Source organism: Coregonus clupeaformis, chromosome 6 (assembly GCF_020615455.1).
Source record: "Coregonus clupeaformis isolate EN_2021a chromosome 6, ASM2061545v1, whole genome shotgun sequence".
NCBI classification, from domain to species: domain Eukaryota; kingdom Metazoa; phylum Chordata; class Actinopteri; order Salmoniformes; family Salmonidae; genus Coregonus; species Coregonus clupeaformis.
In genome coordinates this window covers 40,499,458-40,521,930 of record NC_059197.1, presented here as the reverse complement: position 1 = coordinate 40,521,930, position 22,473 = coordinate 40,499,458, and the positions used below count along the sequence as shown (strand labels likewise).

Here is a 22,473-nt window from a genome sequence, read left to right as displayed (position 1 = left end):
TGGTTTGGGATGAGTTGGACCGCAGAGTGAAGGAAAAGCAGCCAACAAGTGCTCAACATATGTGGGAATTCCTTCATGACGGTTGGGAAAGCATTCCAGGTGAAGCTGATTGAGAGAATGCCAAGAGTGTGCAAAGCTGTCATCAATGCAAAGGGTGGCTATTTGAAGAATCTCAAATATTTAATATATTTTGATTTGTTTAACACATTTTTGGTTACTACATGATTCCATATGTGTTATTTCATAGTTTTGATGTCTTCACTATTATTCTACAATGTAGAAAATAGTACAAATAAAGAAAAACCCTTGAATGAGTAGGTGTGTCCAAACTTTTGACTGGTACTGTATGTAAATAAGGTATTTATTTCATTAAAAAAAAATTTTTTGGGACAAAATCTATAAAAACCTGTTTTCACTTTGTCATTATGGGGTATTGTGTGTAGATTGATGAGGAACATTCTTAATTTAATATGTTTTAAAATAAGGCTGTAACATAACAAAATGTGGAAAAAGTCAGGGGGTCTGAATATTTTCCCAATGCACTGTATGTTTTTGAATGTCATTATCCTGTCCAGTTTCAGGGGCTTCAGGGGGCAAAGGAGACTGTGTTGGTCTCCAACAGTAGATTGGCAGAGACTAGTCTCTCTCATGAACCAGAGCTCAGTACTGGTAAGCTATGGTTAGCCAAGAAGTACCAGGAACTGGAGAAACTCACCAATATCATCCAAGCCAAACAGAACCAACTTGGTGAGTTTGAAAGTCAAATTGTTGTATATTTTTCTGGGGAACATCAAAGTTCCAGAATGCTTGCCATTTTCTCCAACTGCTTCTGCAATTGTTTCAGTTAGTCACAACTGTGTTTATGCCACTTTCATTATACAAATCTACTGTTGCCTTTCTAGTAGTTTTACTAGAGAAACGTAGCCTTCACATGGTCCAGTGGCTTCTCCTGAACAAGCTGGCCCACTCTGAAGAAGAATGTGAGGTAAGGCTGGACTAATTGTGTAACACAAATTATCAATTAAGCAATCATATTAATATCCTATTTGAGTGTAATAGTAGACTATACCAAACATTTGGTGTCTTTCTATCTTATAGGCTCTCTCACAGAAATTCACAGATGGGAAAATATCCCTGGAGCATTTTGTGGAGTCCTGTCAAAGATCTTGTAAGGTCTACCATATCCATCTGGTTCAGGCAGAGAAAATCCAAGAGTTTATCAAGCCTGAACACAAACCCCAAAGGCCCACTGAGAATCATAATAGTAGGGAGCCATCAGTTGACTTCCCCCTGAGCCCCCATCCCAATATCTGCCATGTTTTCTATGGCCTCACCCCTGCTATTATTCTGCCTAACGTCTACCACTCCGTCAGCTCTGCTCCAGTCCACTGCCGGATGGGTCCATATCTACCGCCCCTGAGTGACCACATCATCAACAGTGCTCAATTTATGAGGCCTGTAGCCTCACACTTTGACACTGGCCAACCTGTAGGCCTTAGAGTGTATGGAAAGGGACATGCTCCCAGGTGGCCAGCCAGGCCTGTACGTCTGCAGCGACTCAACAATATACAGCCCAGACATCATCAGCAGTACCCACCCCCGCATTGACACTGTGGGTAGAAAGGGCATCAACTGTTACTCTGGACTATAATGAATTTGTGTACTTTATGATTGTGTCTGTAAAACAGCACCACACATTTGAAACAAGTTGATTGAAAATTGATTGACAAAAGAAACAAGTTGATTAAGAAGGTTGAATAAACACAACACATTGTGGGGTTTGTTTTATATCCAGGCTCCCCTCATGTCATTGTAACATCATACTGTAGGTATCAATGGTTTCTTGGGTTAGGAAAACCCTGAACTCACTGTGCCTCAGTGCAGTGGGTCACAAGGTGAACTTGAACGGTTCACCTAGCTACACTTGATAGCTCAGATCATCCTCTCTCCACAGAGACTATTTCTAAGGTCAGCCAAGGACCACGTCTGGAACTGTCAAACTGCCAGCTTCTTCAAGCCTCAAAATTACACATGTTCACTATACTTTTTATTACATCCAAACCGAATGTTGATTAATTGTTCTGAAAATTCATAATGAAAGCACAGTTGCCTGATTCCATTGAATGACTAACATTCTGCCTACAATACTCAGTGGCTGTCATTTGTTCCCCCAGTTACAGTGAGGAAAAAAAGTATTTAGTCAGCCACCAATTGTGCAAGTTCTCCCACTTAAAAAGATGAGAGAGGCCTGTACTTTTCATCATAGGTACACGTCAACTATGACAGACAAAATAAGGAAAAAAAATCCAGAAAATCACATTGTAGGATTTTTAATGAATTTATTTGCAAATTATGGTGGAAAATAAGTATTTGGTCAATAACAAAAGTTTCTCAATACTTTGTTATATACCCCTTTGTTGGCAATGACACAGGTCAAACGTTTTCTGTAAGTCTTCACAAGGTTTTCACACACTGTTGCAGGTATTTTGGCCCATTCCTCCATGCAGATCTCCTCTAGAGCAGTGATGTTTTGGGGCTGTCGCTGGGCAACACGGACTTTCAACTCCCTCCAAAGATTTTCTATGGGGTTGAGATCTGGAGACTGGCTAGGCCACTCCAGGACCTTGAAATGCTTCTTACGAAGCCACTCCTTCATTGCCCGGGCGGTGTGTTTGGGATCATTGTCATGCTGAAAGACCCAGCCACGTTTCATCTTCAATGCCCTTGCTGATGGAAGGAGGTTTTCACTCAAAATCTCACGATACATGGCCCCATTCATTCTTTCCTTTACACGGATCAGTCGTCCTGGTCCCGTTGCAGAAAAACAGCCCCAAAGCATGATGTTTCCACCCCCATGCTTCACAGTAGGTATGGTGTTCTTTGTATGCAACTCAGCATTCTTTGTCCTCCAAACATGACGAGTTGAGTTTTTACCAAAAAGTTATATTTTGGTTTCATCTGACAATATGACATTCTCCCAATCCTCTTCTGGATCATCCAAATGCACTCTAGCAAACTTCAGACGGGCCTGGACGTGTACTGGCTTAAGCAGGGGGACACGTCTGGCACTGCAGAATTTGAGTCCCTGGCGGCGTAGTGTGTTACTGATGGTAGGCTTTGTTACTTTGGTCCCAGCTCTCTGCAGGTCATTCACTAGGTCCCCCCGTGTGGTTCTGGGATTTTTGCTCACCGTTCTTGTGATCATTTTGACCCCACGGGGTGAGATCTTGCGTGGAGCCCCAGATCGAGGGAGATTATCAGTGGTCTTGTATGTCTTCCATTTCCTAATAATTGCTCCCACAGTTTATTTCTTCAAACCAAGCTGCTTACCTATTGCAGAATCAGTCTTCCCAGCCTGGTGCAGGTCTAAAATTTTGTTTCTGGTGTCCTTTGACAGCTCTTTGGTCTTGGCCATAATGGAGTTTGGAGTGTGACTGTTTGAGGTTGTGGACAGGTGTCTTTTATACTGATAACAAGTTCAAACAGGTGCCATTAATACAGGTAACGCAGTGGAGGACAGAGGAGCCTCTTAAAGAAGAAGTTACAGGTCTGTGAGAGCCAGAAATCTTGCTTGTTTGTAGGTGACCAAATACTTATTTTCCACCATAATTTGCAAATAAATTCATTAAAAATCCTACAATGTGATTTTCTGGATTTTTTTCCCTCAATTTGTCTGTCATAGTTGACGTGTACCTATGATGAAAATTACAGGCCTCTCTCATCTTTTTAAGTGGGAGAACTTGCACAATTGGTGGCTGACTAAATACTTTTTTCCCCCACTGTATGTGGATCACCAGACCAAGGATTCGCCTGATCAGCCATAGGTTTAGCCAGACTGCCATCTAGCCTAATCAAGCTCACTGCACTAATTAGCTGTCAGTGAGAGGCCAGTGAGTTTACAGGAGCTGATTAGTGATGCGGTGGATGTGAAGGCCTTTGTCAGACAGCTTACTTCTGTTACAGCTATGTCAGCAGCCCCTATTGTCCTAAGCGGCTCAAATTGGGCAATTTTCTCATCTGTCAGCTAATCATCATGTGCCTGTCAACTCCATATCTCTGTGTCTCTCCTTTCTTGGTTGAAGTTAATGGGCTCCAGTTATTTTATTTCAATAGGTGAGCACTAGATACAATTCGCAGGCCACAAATGACCTTACAAATGATCACAATTACTAAAGGAGTTTAGATTTAATAACACTATCCCAGCACTGAAAGGTATCTGAAAGGAACCTCTTCAATGCACAGCAGTACCAAATAAGGCTATCACTCAGGAATACATCTTCATGAGGGTGTTTATATTTCCTTCCTAGAACAACTAGCAATGTGTATAGGGATTATGGGGTATCTGTGTCACTATCCGTTGGTATAGTAGGTATTGGGTGACTCTTAGAGGGGTTTAATTGTGTAAGAATACATGTGGGGCAGCTTTGGCTGACCTAGTTCTGTGAACGTTCTCTAACTAACAAGCACCTGTGGGCTGCATTCCAAATGGCACCCTATTCCCCATGGGCCCTGGTCAAAAGTAGTGCACCCCTGCACATCGACTCAGTACTGGTACTCCCTGTATATAGCCATGTTATTTATTTTTTTACTTGTGATTGTTATTCACTGTGTATTTATTCCTTGTGTCACTATTTCAATTTTTATCTTTAACTCTGCATTGTTGGAAAAGGACCCGTAAGTAAGCATTTCACTGTTAGTCTACGCCTGTTGTTTACTAAGTATGTGACAAATAAATGTGATTTGAATAGGGAATACGGTGTCATTTGGGACTCACATCTGAACACTAAGCAGAAAAAGGCTACCACAGACAATCATTCTGAAATTCAGTAATTTTACTAATAATAAATAATATTTTACTCCTAAAATAGCATAACAGGACATAATAAATAATATATTTAGGACATAATTATTTTGGACTCTTCAAGGCTTGGTCCAAAATTGCATTTACTGCATACCAACAGTAATAAAGTAATATCAAACAACTTCACATACAGTAGTAACATGCACAGTACCACCTCCTTATCTAAAAGTTAATGGTTATGGCATTGCTTACTAGAATGTTGGATTATTTGTTATGAATACAAAACCACCAGGATTAGGCATTAAACAAAACATCAATTTGAATGGATATTTAAGTTCTCATACCTTACAAATAGGCATTATAAATAACACAACTTAAATAACATTTGATGGTCACATTATGCACCTTATCGACCAGCGAGGAAGCATAATACATCATCCCTAACCTAAACTAGCTAGATAAACCACTCTATCACTAGTCAGGCCATTCATTCCATTATTGAGTCACAAAGTTGTATCAATAGTCTCTGTGTGTGGCCAATGGTCTCTGTCTGGTACCAGGCGTCATGGAGACGCGTATGGTCACACATCCCTGCAGGGGGCGTACTTTCCTGTACAGAAGTCAGACTCGTAGCCTGAGTGCCAGTCTGTTTGTGCTATCATGCCAACTCCTTGTCACTCATTGTCAAGGCTTGACAAGGACATCAATGGAGTTGGCAAGAGCACAAACAGATCTGGGACCAGGCTAATACTTGTGTGGTTCCTCCTTTAGATGAAGATGTGCTCTGCCTATACACGCGGTCATGGCTTTGAACATCATAGTCAGTAAGAGAAATCCACACAGCAGTCAGTCACGATGATACAGGTTAGATAGGAGACTCCCAGGACTGCTGAGCTCTCATCACATGTATCTTGATTTGCTCATATGTGACAAACATTACGATGTTCCAGGAGCCAAGGCGAAGGAAAGAAGGCATGAACCTGGAGGGGAAGGAGAATCAGATTATTTAACTAAGCAGAACGATTTCCTTAATTCACTGTTCATATCTAGGAATGATCTTGATTCAGCCAAAGATGATTTGAAAGCAATTTGTATTTAGAAATGTGGCTTTTGATTACTACACACCCTTTATAGAAGGCTTTGGGTCCCTCGTTTCTCATCATCGTAATAGCACAGTTAATAGCGCTGTTGTATTTTCCAGCTGAACTGTTCATGAACCGGGTCTTCACTACATCTACAGGAGACGCCACAATAGTGGTGATGAAACCAGCACTGAAGGCTGCCGTGAAATGGCAGGGCAGGTTATCTGTAATAAAAAATAAATACAAAAATTACTTAATATACACTTTCAAGTACTTGTAACTATTCAAATGTACCCCGTGTAGGTGTAAAACAAATCACATGCCTGCTTACCAGTCATGATGTTATACTTCAGGATAAGTTCCTTGATGATGTCATAAGTCACCAGCTCCGAACAATTCACTATGGCGTTACGAGTTATGTTTGGGCCGCAACCTGGAAGAGACATTTTAAATGAAACTGTTAATTATAAATTCAGAATCATCTTTTTATGCATGTAAAGCAAATGTAATATTCCTATTTGGACTGAAATTCAGACTGCATTAGGCCTACCCTTCCAGAGCCCTCTGATGCCCTCAGTCCTGGCGATGGTCCTGTAGGCATCCATGGTGCCGTTATATCTCTTCACCCCCTCCCCTTCTGCTCCCCTGATTTGAGCCTGGAACCGCACTTTCACCACATCTGTTGGCTGAGCAAAGGCTACTGCCATGGCCCCGGTTGTACAGCCTGCCATCAGCCGACTCCCAATGCCTGCATCTATGAGAGTAGAGGAGTAGCGAGGATGAGAGATGCAGTCATAAAACACCAAGACACATTCTTTCAGCCACATTCATGATCTTCTACTTCCACTAACTCAGATAAAAATGTGATTGAGAGATAAATAAACTGGTATTTTATACTGAAAATGTCTGTTAGGAGGTTACGTACTGTCTGTTCCCCGGGTGTAAAACTGCTTCATGGAGTCATAGAGGCCGATGCGGACCGAGGCGAAGCTCATCTGTCTCTGGAGACCCGCCACCAGGCCGTTGTAGAGGCTCCTGGGCCCCTCTGTTTTCACCATGGTGTTAATGGTGCCAAACACACCTCTGTACTTCACCACCATCTTCCCTTCAGAGGACTTGGACTCGCCCTGGATCTAAGAAAGACAAACACAAGTGTTCATTCATCTTTGTATTGAAAGTAATCCTAGTGACACAATTCAATCAAGACAGAATACCTTTACATAATCATTATGTAAAGCATGGCTACATTGCAATGACCATACTAGCATACCACTTAAGAGTACATGTCCAATACATTGCGTCATTCTAAATAGTATACTAGTGTAGATAATTGAACAGAAACCTTTCCTTACTTTTTTTTGCATAATCATGGTTATAAAATCACTGTACTGTATGTAAAGCATATGCACCCTCTCACCTGCAACCTAACTTTAGCTGTGTCCAAGGGGAAGGTGATCAAGTCAGCAATACAGGCTGCAGTTCCAGCTCCAAAGAACTTAACAGCTGCTGTAGGGGCCAAGTCTGTGGGCTTCACTCCAACCATGACTGAGATGGTGCAGATAATCTCCCAAAGAAAGAGAGTACTGAAGGTCTTACAAGTACAGTAGATAAACTGTAGTTTAATAGGTTCTGTCCGTTCCTAAGGAGAATAAAGCAAATTGTAAGTAATCTGTCAATCAGAATGAATCAAGCAACAAATAAAGATGGCTTTTTGGTCAGTATTCATTGAATGATTATTGTAAGCAGCCCAAATCACACTTACTTGGACAGATGCAAGGGATATTCAAGTTTCAGGTATTGTAAAGTTGTCTTTATGAATGTAAGATCCTCTTGTCTTTTGTTGTTCCATACAATTGCTCCAAAAAAGCATACCACTGCCTGTGAAACATATGAATAAGAAAAAAATATGAAGAAAAAAAAACTTTGGCATGCCCTAAAGCATGTGTAAAAATTTAAATAAGCTTTTAAAATGTGTATTACAATCTCAAATTCTAAATTAAAACGGTAGATAAATGTTAAGCAGACAGGCAAAATGGATATTGAACAAACTAGCAATGAAACAAAAAATAATGGTATAACATTAGGCTTACCTGATTGGAATAAAAAAAAAGTACTGTAATCCCAAATTTGAATTGAGAGGTTCTGTTCTATTGAGGAGCACTGCTTTTTGAGAGTTAGGATTTGATTCTCACGCCCAGGGGTCGGTGTGGGTTATTATAGCCTGCCCGTCCCTTGTCACACATAGTTCCATGACATAAGTTGACCTGAAAAGTATGCGTAAGCCCGAGTAGTACATGAGATATGTTGGCACATGGCTGGCTCAATGATTTGTCAAGTATCCGAAGACAGTGATCCAATTTTGTTATCGATTCAAACCAAGTGATGAGTCAAGATCGCACACTTTCAACTGCATTTAGTTTTTCTTTTTTTGGTAAAAAAACATTACTCCAAAAATGTTTTTGAATAATGATAACAAAAAGGTTCATATGAACTATTTCTCCCCTTTGGGAGTATAATAAACTATGCAAAATTATGTCCGTCAGTTTCACAGATCACAACAGTCAATGTTCTGTTGAACCTTAAAAAAACATATGCATTTAATTATATCTGTCAAAAAAATGCAGGATACATCATTTATTATGTAATTGGTATCTTCAGTAACACTGACCAACCAATAAGCAAGATACAGTAGAAGTAAAGGTCTTACATCCAATTAATGTAATTTGCAGCAGGGAGCCAAGGCAATAAGACTAGTTGAAATAGCATAGACCCAAATTAGACTTTATAATAATGATGTAACACTCCATAATAGTGGTGTGGCCACCCATCCACTCAGCCAATCCATACATGTCCCTGAGAGGCTGGGTGCCTGAGCTAGTACATGTTTACACAGTCAGAAGTTCCTACAGTCTCTGGTATCAGGAACAGAAGTGGCTCTTGAATAGTGTGTGACTGTCTGGTGACGCAGAGCATAGAACACTAGCCCCCTAACCCTGACACATGCTGAAATCCAAACATCACTTTAAGAACAAACTGTTCATCACTTTGTTGGAAAAACAACTGGACAGGTGTGTCAATATTTGATATTCTGTACTTGACAAAGTGTTTTCCCCTGTGACAATAATCCTTAAGAGGCTATGGGAGTCTCCCACATCAGTGATCATGGGTGCACACAGTAATAATAAAATATAAACAAAACATCAGTTACACTGGCAAACCATTTAATTTATAAAAACAATAGAAAAACTGTATTTAAATTAAATGTACATATTCTTTACATGAGCAGCCACTTTTGTAATCAAGATGTGTGGTCATTCACATACCTTTAGAAAACATACACCCAACCGTATATATAGCATGACACACAATATCAAATAGCATTAGAGAAAGTGCTAATGTTTGTCCTTAAAATGAGATGCAAATATATTTGCTATTCTCATGGTCTCTTCTCTCTTCATGGACGATGGTGGGATATTGGGCCTGGGATGAGGAACGTGCCAAGAGAGAATCCCATGTCTAAGAGAGCTCTCGTTCTGGAAAGAAATAGATTAAATCAATTGTTTAGCATCGAACCTGGTCTATTCTTATGAGTTTGCAAGCAAACAACATTCATCATTAAGCTTTAAATGGAGATACTGGGAAATAAAAAAAACATGATAATGCAAATATTTAAATGTCTACCATTGTGTGTTAATAAGTCAGTCCTTTCTCCATCAAAAGGAACCAGCCCCACATTGGTCAAATAAGTACAAATATGTGATCAATCACGCTGAGCTCTACTCTTAAAAGGGCTGGTCAGATGTTCGTTTTAATATTAGCACAGAGTGACTAGCTGGAACCAGTTTACTTTAGCATTGAGAGTGAGTAGCTGGAACCAGTTTTCTATTACATGTCCTGTGAACTCTGTAGTCCCACTGCATGATAAACAACTGTACCTTCACACCCCCTTCTTGAAACTGGATACATGCCAGTCTGACGCAGGGGACTGGACAGGCAGGCATACCTCTCTATCGCCACAGTTGAACTGAGTTACGAGCCAAACCCTAATGATTATTCTCATTAGAACAACAACTCCGGAGCTATTAATGATAAAAGATAAGACAAATGTTGATTTCTCACAAAAAATAAGGCCTGAATCTCCCATAGCCAGACTGCCCAGTGTGTAACCACACAAGACAGATATCAGCCGAGTGACTGTGACCCCACAGTTAAAGGTCAACACAATGTTGAGATGGAAAGACACTCAGGGATTCTCATTTTATGATATTCCAGCCAATGGCGTGCGGCGCACCCTGAGTCTGGTGTCTCTCCCTCTTTCTAGAGATGAACCTAACGGTTATTTTCTCCTTAGCTCAATAGCAATGAAAACCATTTGAGAGAGACCACCCCACTGCTAAAGAGTTGGGTCAATCCTCAGGGCAGAAAGGACAGTTCCTCTCATGATAAAAACCCTCACCTCAGACCTACAGTGGGGAGAACAAGTATTTGATACACTGCCGATTTTGCAGGTTTTCCTACTTACAAAGCATGTAGAGGTCTGTAATTTTTATCATAGGTACACTTCAACTGTGAGAGACGGAATCTAAAACAAAAATCCAGAAAATCACATTGTATGATTTTTAAGTAATTAATTTTCATTTTATTGCATGACATAAGTATTTGATACATCAGAAAAGCAGAACTTAATATTTGGTACAGAAACCTTTGTTTGCAATTACAGAGATCATACGTTTCCTGTAGGTCTTGACCAGGTTTGCACACACTGCAGCAGAGATTTTGGCCCACTCCTCCATACAGACCTTCTCCAGATCCTTCAGGTTTCGGGGCTGTCGCTGGGCAATACAGACTTTCAGCTCCCTCCAAAGATTTTCTATTGGGTTCAGGTCTGGAGACTGGCTAGGCCACTCCAGGACCTTGAGATGCTTCTTACGGAGCCACTCCTTAGTTGCCCTGGCTGTGTGTTTCGGGGTCGTTGTCATGCTGGAAGACCCAGCCACGACCCATCTTCAATGCTCTTACTGAGGGAAGGAGGTTGTTGGCCAAGATCTCGCGAAACATGGCCCCATCCATCCTCCCCTCAATACGGTGCAGTCGTCCTGTCCCCTTTGCAGAAAAGCATCCCCAAAGAATGATGTTTCCACCTCCATGCTTCACGGTTGGGATGGTGTTCTTGGGGTTGTACTCATCCTTCTTCTTCCTCCAAACACGGCGAGTGGCGTTTAGACCAAAAAGCTCTATTTTTGTCTCATCAGACCACATGACCTTCTCCCATTCCTCCTCTGGATCATCCAGATGGTCATTTGCAAACTTCAGACGGGCCTGGACATGCGCTGGCTTGAGCAGGGGGACCTTGCGTGCGCTGCAGGATTTTAATCCATGACGGCGTAGTGTGTTACTAATGGTTTTCTTTGAGACTGTGGTCCCAGCTCTCTTCAGGTCATTGACCAGGTCCTGCCGTGTAGTTCTGGGCTGATCCCTCACCTTCCTCATGATCATTGATGCCCCACGAGGTGAGATCTTGCATGGAGCCCCAGACCGAGGGTGATTGACCGTCATCTTGAACTTCTTCCATTTTCTAATAATTGTGCCAACAGTTGTTGCCTTCTCACCAAGCTGCTTGCCTATTGTCCTGTAGCCCATCCCAGCCTTGTGCAGGTCTACAATTTTATCCCTGATGTCCTTACACAGCTCTCTGGTCTTGGCCATTGTGGAGAGGTTGGAGTCTGTTTGATTGAGTGTGTGGACAGGTGTCTTTTATACAGGTAACGAGTTCAAACAGGTGCAGTTAATACAGGTAATGAGTGGAGAACAGGAGGGCTTCTTAAAGAAAAACTAACAGGTCTGTGAGAGCCGGAATTCTTACTGGTTGGTAGGTGATCAAATACTTATGTCATGCAATAAAAAGCAAATTAATTACTTAAAAATCATACAATGTGATTTTCTGGATTTTTGTTTTAGATTCCGTCTCTCACAGTTGAAGTGTACCTATGATAAAAATTACAGACCTCTACATGCTTTGTAAGTAGGAAAACCTGCAAAATCGGCAGTGTATCAAATACTTGTTCTCTCCACTGTATATTTGAAGGCAGGCGGTGACCTCATACTCCTAGCTGCTGCACTGGCTCAGTTCTTGCAGTCACTAGACTGGTCTAGACTGGTGCACTCTGTGTGACTCCTATACTGACCCCCTTTACTCGCCTAGAGCCAAGCTGGACGAGGAATGGCACATAGTGACCTACTAGTAACTCTGTCCTTTGGCATTGGTATGAGAGGATATTGGCACTGGAAGATGATGACTTGGCAACTTCAAGACTGTAGAGCAACGCTGCCGGTTTCCTCATTAGTCAGCAGCGGGCTCCATACAATGCCTGATAGAATGAATGACTCAATATTCTGTAACCCATGGCTCGTAATGCAACGAGAGTGAATAAGTCTTACGATCATCTTACAAAGTGGAATTTGCTACTATACATTTTTATCTGTGTGACCGTTACTCATGTCTAGACTTCCAGAAACCTGCTATACCAGTATAACTCAGTTCAAAGGGGATTGAGGCAGCGAGAGAAAGATGGTAGAGGGCTGATACTTACTGGGTCAGAAGAGGCAAGGGGGAAGATTGGTGCTATGCGTAGAGCTCTCATAGAAGCCTCCATGTGGTGAGATGAGAGGAAGAAATGAGGGATCTCCACAGGGTCAGCGCTGGACAAGAGGCAGTTGAGGAACAAGCAAAAACCAAGCATGCAGGTACTGTACTTATTCTTGGGTCCATGTTAAAACTGTAAACACTACATCAATGAAAATCAGCTAAAGCTAAACAGTTAGAATAACATAAAGAGAGGCAAGTAAACAACGCTGACAATGTAAGGATACTGTTTCTCTGTGTAGGAATGTTTCTGGCTGATATGCGTCAGATGTGCCAACGACATGTTCTGTGTCATCTTCTTAGAAAGCAGCTGTGTCGTGCAACAACCCGGGGGTCTCATCCTCTGACAAAGCATCTCTGTCACCAGGAACCCTGCTAGCAGTCTCTCCACTACACAATAAGGACTCATGTAGAGGAGCAGTGATGGTCTCCTGATGTAGTGCTGCCTCATGGTCAGAGGTTTGGAGTGTCCTCTCACCATCTCTCACAGTGTCTGCCTCCTCGTCTGTGTCTGGTCCTTGAGAGAACATGTTGCCCCCTCTCCTCTAGTCTGCTGCCTATGGGCTCATCAGAGCTCCAAGCCTTCAGGGTGTCATTCTGCAGACCTAACCTCTCCCTCTCCTGTTGGGTGAGGCTGGGCTGGTAGGAGTAGTCTGAGGCTTGGTGCTCCTCTGGTGCCGCCAGAGTCTCCAGAGAGCCCAGGTCTTGGTCTGACAGCAGGCTGGACACAGGGCTGGTTCTGTCTGTTAGAGATGTCGCCTCATTCAGAGGCCTGGGCTCCACCACTGTCTCCTCATAACCTCCATCGTCCTCCTCCTCCTCTCTGGGACCTCTTCAGAGGCAGGGGTCTTGTCCTCCTCCTGCTCTTCATCAGCCTGAGAATCATCATGTTCCTGAGACATACTTGGTACAGGTGAAGGGACAGGAGAAATGTCCTCCTGGGGGGAGCCGGATGCTTTGTGTGAACATAGAGCACTCTGGGGAATGTTTCAGAGCCCTCAGGCAGAAGGTGGTCATCTGGAACAGGGGGAGTTGTTGAGCTGGTCTGGGGGCTAGAAGGTATCGTCTCCATGCGATGATGTCCCTGTAGACTTGGAGAAAGGAGAGGGATGTGTTGAGTGGCCTGACTGTAATAATAGTATAATAATAATAATGTATCAACAAGGCAATCCCCAAGACTTAGACATTAAGTAACATATTTTGGACACCCTTTGAATAGGTATGTGTCCCAAATCGCACCCTATTCCCTATATAGTGCACTACTTTTGAACAGAGCCCTATGGGAATAAGGTGCCATTTGGGACCGATTAGGAGATGTGAAAGCATCTCACCACTGATGAGGTTGTTAACCTCCCCAACCTGGCACTAGCTATTGAAGTCAGTGATGTTGTACCAGCCACACAGTGACTGGAAACCTGACAGGAGAAGGGACAGGTCCACTGAGGAAAACCCAATCACCCGCTCCATATCTAACAAGGCAAGACACAGCACCATTGAAGAAGTGCATTCCACATATTAAAACAACATTAACTTTATCCCCTTCAAGAATTGTTGGCTGTTAGCTAGAGTATTATTATGTGTTACTACATTGCTGTACTGTACCTCCAAGGGACTGTTGTGGATCAAGAAGTAGCTGCTTTGACATCCTGTGATTATCAAACAGTAGATCAGTTCATCATGACATGGTCTGACAGAGGTCATTCTCAACTAAGCTGGTTCCAATAATCTCATCAACACATTTGTTCATAATCATCCAAACATTCAATAATATGGATTGGTAACCATTACATCTTTGGGCCCATTAAACCTGAATATTACATAAACAGTATGTGTTGTCTAAACCTCTGAAGTAAGCTATAGATGGTACAAAGGTAGTCTACCTGCACTCCTGCTGGTGGTCCCAGATGGGGCAGTGACTGTCTGCTATGAGAGCTGTGGTGACTGGTAGGACACACAACATCTAGGCAGCCCTCCACTACGCTCAGCTAGAGGACAGCCTGCCAAGGAGACAACACAACACTCACAACCATCAACAAGGTGTTAAAGGACACAATCAATATGGATGACCCTACTGGAAGGATGCGTCCCAAATGGCACCCTATTCCCTATTTGTGCACTACTTTTAACCAGAGCCCTTGTCTATGTGTACCTTTAAGACTGAGGTGCATGGCTCTGTCCTCAGTGATGGTGACAGTGAATGTGTCCTCCATGCTGACCTCAGAGGGCTGTGAAGGCTCTACACTCATGGAGGACCTGGTCTGGTGCCTGCTGGGTGCTCCAGACTGTCTGGACACAGCTGCTGTGGATAAGAGGCCTCCCTGCCCTCCCTCCTCCTCATCCTCTCCCTGGCTGTCACATTCCTCCTGGTCCTGGCTGTCCCCTCCTCCTCATCCTCTCCCTGGCTGTCACATTCCTCCTGGTCCTGGCTGTCCCCTCCTCCTCATCCTCTCCCTGGCTGTCACATTCCTCCTGGTCCTGGCTGTCCCCTCCTCCAGGTGTGTGCTCCTCTGGGAGGGATCCAGGGGTCAGGGTGATGTGGACCCTCAGGGCAGCTCCACTCAGATCTGGGGCGGTGCGCCTGAACAGGGGGTACACACCTACACAAACAAAACACAGGTTTGTTACTGATGACCCTTATGTAACATAATACAACATAGCATTTACAAAGACTAGATAGTCATTGATTAGTTTGAGGTCATCACTGACTGTTATTTATATCAGTACTATTTATCTATTTACCTCTGCTAGTGTCCTTGGGTATCTTGAAAGGAGCAAATAAAATGTATTATTTTTTATTAAATGTATTATTAGATTACGTACCACTGAGAGTCAGCTTGTGCCTTGCCCTCTTGGCCAGGGAGGAGAGGTCCATGAAGGCTGAACCCACCAGCCGGTCCATGTCACGAGGCCTAGGTCTCCTGTCCTTCCCAAAGGACACCCACACCTGCACCTCCAGCCTCTCCTCCCAGAGGTACCACAGCAGGGGCTGGCTGCTCCTCAGCTCCACTGTCCTGCTTCCTCTGAATGCCACCGTGGCCAGGCCCTCCTCCCCTCCAACTCCCTCCTCTTCCACAGCAAGGCAAAGGTGTCTGAGCTGGGAGCAGAAGGCCTCTGCGTCATAGAGTTTATATCTGAAGTAGCAGTAGGTGGAGCGCTGCAGCACGCTGTGTCCAGGCAGGACGAGACAGTGGACTGGCAGCCAGGCTCTGGGCATGGACACGGCCAGGGACACAGTCCTCCGAGTCTCAGCCCACGCCTCTCCCTCACTGGCGTGCTCCTCCTCCTGCTCCTCCACCCGTTCCTCCCTGCCCACCTCCCAGCCGGCAGTGATGACCCTCTCTCTATCTGCATGGTGGGCAAAGTTGATGGAGATGTCCACGCCGCTCACTAAGATGTGATGGCTGGGAGATGATGAGGTCAGGTCCTGAGGCAGAGACACTCCAAACCACCCACGGATCCCAGGGGTTTTAGACTGGGTTTCTGTATAAACATTTTGTGACAACTGCTGATGTAAAAGGGCTTTATAAATACATTTGATTGAGTGTTACGTTAGGAAAATGATGAGCAAACTGTGAAATTTGATTTTATAACATTACATAACATTTCCTTGTAACAATTGACTGTAATATACGACTTGTAGGATCGAGTACTTGAGCTGCAGTGAACCAATTATTATGTAAATAGGATATACAGTTGAAGTCGGAAGTTTACATACACTTAGGTTGGAGTCATCAAAACTCGTTTTTCAACCACTCCACACATTTCTTGTTAACAAACTATAGTTTTGGCAAGTCAGTTAGGACATCTACTTTGTGCATGACACAAGTAATTTTTCCAACAATTGTTTACAGACAGATTATTTCAATTATAATTCACTGTATCACAATTCCAGTGGGTCAGAAGTTTACATACACTAAGTTGACTGTGCCTTTAAACAGCTTGGAAAATTCCAGAAAATGATGTCATGGGTTTAGAAGCTTGATAGGCTAATTGACATAATTTGAGTCAATTGGAGGTGTACCTGTGGATGTATTTCAAGGCCTACCTTCAAACTCAGTGCCTCTTTGCTTGACATCATAGGAAAATCTAAAGAAATCAGCCAAGAACTCAGAAAAATAATTGTAGACCTCCACAAGTCTGGTTCATCCTTCATAGCAACGCCTGAAGGTACCACTTTCATCTGTACAAACAATAGTACGCAAGTATAAACACCATGGGACCACGCAGCCGTCATACCGCTCAGGAAGGAGACGCATTCTGTCTCCTAGAGATGAACGTACTTTGGGGTCACTTAGAAATGTCCTTGTTTTCGAAAGAAAAGCAATTTATTTGTCCATTAAAATAACATCAAATTGATCAGAAATACAGTGTAGACATTGTTAATGTTGTAAATGGCTATTGTAGCTGGAAACGGCTGATTTTTAATGGAATATCTTCATTGGCATACAGAGGCCCATTATCAGCAACCATTAGTCCTGTGTTCCAATGGCACGTTGTGTTTGCTAATCCAAGTTTATCATTTTAAAAGGCTAATAGATAATTAGAAAACCCTTTTGCAATTATGTTAGCACAGCAATAAACAAACTGGCCTTCTTGAGACTAGTTGAGTATCTGGAGCATCAGCAATTGTGGGTTCGATTACAGGCTCAAAATGGCCAGAAACAAAGAACTTTCTTCTGAAACTCATCAGTCTATTCTTGTTCTGAGAAATTAAGGCTATTCCATGCGAGAAATTGCCAAGAAACTGAAGATCTCATACAACTCTGTGTACTACTCCATTCATAGAACAGCGCAAACTGGCTCTAACCAGAATAGAAAGAGGAGTGGGAGGCCCCGGTGCACAAGTGAGCAAGAGGACAAATACATTAGTGTCTAGTTTGAGAAACAGACGCCTCACAGGTCCTCAACTGGCAGCTTCATTAAATAGTACCCGCAAAACACTAGTCTCAACGTCAACAGTGAAGAGGCGACTCCGGGATGCTGACCTTCTAGGCAGAGTTGCAAAGAAAAAGCATATCTCAGACTGGCCAATAAAAAAAAAAAGATTAAGATGGGCAAAAGAACACAGACGCTGGACAGAGGAAGATTGGAAAAAAGTGTTATGGACATCGAAGTTTGAGGTGTTCGGATCACAAAGAAGAACATTTGTGAGATGCAAACCAAATGAAAAGATGCTGGAGGAGTGCTTGATGCCATCTCTCAAACATGGTGGAGGCAATGAGATGGTCTGGGAGTGCTTTGGTGGAGGGAAAGTGGGAGATTTGTACAGGGTAAAAGGGATCTTGAAGAAGGAAGGCTATCACTCCATTTTGCAACGCCATGCCATACCCTGTGGATGCCGCTTGATTAGAGCCAATTTCCTCCTACCACAGGACAATGACTCAAAACACAGCTCCAAACTATGCAAGAACTATTTAGGGAAGAAGCAGTCAGCTGGTATTCTGTCTATAATGGAGTGGCCAGCACAGTCACCGGATCTCAACCCTATTGAGCTGTTGTGGGAGCAGCAGCTTGATTTGATGTGCCCATCAAGGCAATCCAACTAGTGGGAGGTGCTTCAGGAAGCATGGGGTGAAATCTCTTCAGATTACCTCAACAAATCGACAACTAGAATGCCAAAGGTCTGCAAGGCTGTAATTGCTGCAAATGGAGGATTTTTTGACGAAAGCTAAGTTTGAAGGACACAATTATTATTTATATTAAAAATCATTATTTCTAACCTTGTCAATGGCTACATTTCCTACGCATTTTGCAAAATTTCCTTTTCTAACTCATTTCATGTATGTTTTCATGGAAAACAAGGACATTTCTAAGTGACCCCAAACTTTTTAACGGTAGTCTATGTATGTATGTATTACAGTTGATGTCGGAAGTTTACATATACAGTGGGGAAAAAAAGTATTTAGTCAGCCACCAATTGTGCAAGTTCTCCCACTTAAGAAGATGAGAGAGGCCTGTAATTTTCATCATAGGTACACGTCAACTATGACAGACAAAATGAGAAAAAAAAATCCAGAAAATCACATTGTAGGATTTTTAATGAATTATTTGCAAATTATGGTGGAAAATAAGTATTTGGTCAATATCAAAAGTTTCTCAATACTTTGTTATATACCCTTTGTTGGCAATGACACAGGTCAAATGTTTTCTGTAAGTCTTCACAAGGTTTTCACACACTGGTGCTGGTATTTTGGCCCATTCCTCCATGCAGATCTCCTCTAGAGCAGTGATGTTTTGGGGCTGTCGCTGGGCAACACGGACTTTCAACTCCCTCCAAAGATTTTCTATGGGGTTGAGATCTGGAGACTCCAGGACCTTGAAATGCTTCTTACGAAGCCACTCCTTCGTTGCCCGGGCGGTGTGTTTGTGATCATTGTCATGCTGAAAGACCCAGCCACGTTTCATCTTCAATGCCCTTGCTGATGGAAGGAGGTTTTCACTAAAAATCTCACGATACATGGCCCCATTCATTTTTCCTTTACACGGATCAGTCGTCCTGGTCCCTTTGCAGAAAAACTGCCCCAAAGTATGATGTTTTCACTCCCATGCTTCACAGTAGGTATGGTGTTCTTTGGATGCAACTCAGCATTCTTTGTCCTCCAAACACGACAAGTTGAGTTTTTACCAAAAAGTTCTATTTTGGTTTCATCTGACCATGTGACTTTCTCCCAATCCTCTTCTGGATGCACTCTAGCAAACTTCAGACGGGCCTGGACATGTACTGGCTTAAGCAGGGGGGACACATCTAGCACTGCAGGATTTGAGTCCCTGGCGGCGTAGTGTGTTACTGATGGTAGGCTTTGTTACTTTGGTCCCAGCTCTCTGCAGGTCATTCACTAGGTCCCCCCGTGTGGTTCTGGGATTTTTGCTCACTGTTCTTGTGATCATTTTGACCCCACGGGGTGAGATCTTGCGTGGAGCCCCCAGATCGAGGGAGATTATCAGTGGTCTTGTATGTCTTCCATTTCCTAATAATTGCTCCCACAGTTGATTTCTTAAAACTAAGCTGCTTACCTATTGCAGATTCAGTCTTCCCAGCCTGGTGCAGGTCTACAATTTTTTTTTCTGGTGTCCTTTGACAGCTCTTTGGTCTTGGCCATATTGGAGTTTGGAGTGTGACTGTTTGAGGTTGTGGACAGGTGTCTTTTATACTGATATCAAGTTCAAACAGGTGCCATTAATACAGGTAACGAGTGGAGGACAGAGGAGCCTCTTAAAGAAGAAGTTACTGGTCTGTGAGAGCCAGAAATCTTGCTAGTTTGTAGGTGACCAAATACTTATTTTCCACCATAATTTGCAAATAAATTCATTAAAAATCCTACAATGTGATTTTCTGGATTTTCTTTTCTCAATTTGTCTGTCATAGTTGACGTGTACCTATGATGAAAATTACAGGCCTCTCTCATCTTTTTAAGTGGGAGAACTTGCACAATTGGTGGCTGACTAAATACTTTTTTTCCCCACTGTACTTAGGTTGGAGTCATCAAAACTCGTTTTTCAACCACTCCACAAATTTCTTGTTAACAAACTATAGTTTTGGCAAGTCGGTTAGGACATCTACTTTGTGCATGACACAAGTAATATCTCCAACAATTGTTTACAGACAGATTATTTCAATTATAATTCACTGTATCACAATTTCAGTGGGTCAGAAGTTTACATACACTAAGTTGACTGTGCCTTTAAACAGCTTGGAAAATTCCAGAAAATGATGTCATGGCTTTAGAAGCTTGATAGGCTAATTGACATCATTTGAGTCTATTGGAGGTGTACCTGTGGATGTATTTCAAGGCTCACCTTCAAATTCAGTGCCTCTTTGCTTGACATCATGGGAAAATCAAAAGATATCAGCCAAGAACTCAGAAAAAAAAAATGGTAGACCTCCACAAGTCTGGTTCATCCTTCACAGCAATGCCTGAAGGTACCACGTTCATCTGTACAAACAATAGTACGCAAGTATAAACACCATGGGACCACGCAGCCGTCATACCGCTCAGGAAGGAGACGCGTTCTGTCTCCTAGAGATGAACGTACTTTGGTGCGAAAAGTGCAAATAAATCCAAGAACAACAGCAAAGGACCTTGTGAAGATGCTGGATGAAACAGGTACAAAAGTATCTATATCCACAGTTTAACGAGTCCTATATCGACATAACCTGAAAGGCCACTCAGCAAGGAAGAAGCCACTGCTCCAAAACCGCCATAAAAAAGCCAGACTACGGTTTGCAACTGCACATGGGGACAAAGATCGTACTTTTTGGAGAAATGTCCTCTGGTCTGATGAAACAAACATAGAACTGTTTGGCCATAATGACCATCGTTATGTTTGGAGGAAAAACGGGACGGCTTGCAAGCCGAAGAACACCATCCCAACCGTGAAGCACAGGGGTGGCAGCATCATGCTGTGGGGTTGCTTTGCTGCAGGAGGGACTGGTGCACTTCACAAAATAGATAGCATCATGAGGAAGGAAAATTATGTGGATATATTGAAGCAACATCTCAAGACATCAGTCAGGAAGTTAAAGCTTGGTCGCAAATGGGTCTTCCAAATGGACAATGACCCCAAGCATACTTCCAAAATTGTGGCAAAATGGCTTAAGGACAACAAAGTCAAGGTATTGGAGTGGCCATCACAAAGCCCTGACTTCAATCCTATAGAATATTTGTGGGCAGAACTGAAAAAGCGTGTTCGAGCAAGGAGGCCTACAAATCTGACTCAGTTACACCAGCTCTGTCAGGAAGAATGGGCCAAAATTCACCCAACTTATTGTGGGAAGCTTGTGGAAGGCTACCCGAAACATTTGATCCAAGTTAAACAATTTAAAGGCAATGCTACCAAATTCTAATTGAGTGTATGTAAACTTCTGACCCACTGGGAATGTGATGAAATAAATAAAAGCTGAAATAAATCATTCTCTCTACTATTATTCTGACATTTCACATTCTTAAAATAAAGTGGTGATCCTAACTGACCTAAAACAGGGAATTGTTACTAGGATTAAATGTCAGGAATTGTGAAAAACTGAGTTTAAATGTATTTGGCTAAGGTGTATGTAAACTTCCGACTTCAACTGTATATATATATATATATTTATCCTTTTTTTTTTTTTTCTTTATTACTTTCTAACCCTACCACCCCTCCCTTAATTGGAGTAAACTAGCGAACAACAATGCTTAGGCCTCTACTTCCAGCTTATACATACTATATAACATTTTATGGACAGTCTATTTTACAATAGTTATATTTTGTTTGTTTTTACTCCTGTCCTTCCTCTACCCTAAACCTCTCCCATCTATTTCTTGATTTCTATTTGCCATATCTTTCAAACTGTGCTCTTTCACAAAAGTTCTTAACCTATAAACGTCTTACGGACCCAGTATGTTTTACATTAGTTATCTTGTTGTTATTAGCTGTTATTAGTCCCAACCTTCAGCTCCATTCAACCTCTCCCATCCATATCTTAACACCATCCATATTGGATTTCTATTTGCCATATATTTTTAACTGTGCTGTTTCACAAAAGTTCTGAACCTTTCTATGCTCATTGTTTCTACAGATTGTAAATTGAAAATAAACATTTTTGCTAAAAGTATTACTATATTATTGATCGATTGACTATGACTTTTCAGATCACTCAGATACGACTGTTGTTTACAGTATTGGGTGAATAAACCCCATTGCAGCTGCTTCCTCACCCTTGCGACTGTCTCTATTCCAGACAGTGAAGACAGCTGTTGCCTCCTGCAGGAGCTAAGCCAGGCTGCAGGTCTCCCCAGAGCCCGTCTGGACCTGCATGAATCAATTTATGAATTAATGTTTTATTGTCCCATAGGGAAACTTGTGTGACAACAATACAGGCATTCATCTACATCATGTGAGCTCCATCACCTGCAGCTCACAGGGGAACTTAGTATGGTGGTCAGATTCTAGGCAGAAGGTCCTGGCGG

The 22,473-nt window shown here is 42.5% G+C and overlaps 1 protein-coding gene across 1 annotated transcript; it reads right to left on the bottom strand.

Moving 5' to 3' along the window:
- Positions 1 to 4,926: 4,926 nt before the first annotated feature.
- LOC121567942 (mitochondrial uncoupling protein 2) lies at positions 4,927 to 8,198 on the bottom strand. Its single transcript, XM_041878341.2, has 8 exons — positions 7,974 to 8,198; positions 7,646 to 7,761; positions 7,301 to 7,522; positions 6,809 to 7,016; positions 6,434 to 6,637; positions 6,215 to 6,316; positions 5,927 to 6,107; positions 4,927 to 5,781 (listed from the first exon to the last, which is right to left on the bottom strand). The coding sequence occupies exons 3-8, from the start codon at positions 7,424 to 7,426 to the stop codon at positions 5,667 to 5,669; spliced, it is 936 nt and encodes a 311-aa protein (XP_041734275.1). The 5' UTR covers positions 7,427 to 7,522; positions 7,646 to 7,761; positions 7,974 to 8,198; the 3' UTR covers positions 4,927 to 5,666.
- Between the last annotated feature and the right edge of the window lie 14,275 nt (positions 8,199 to 22,473).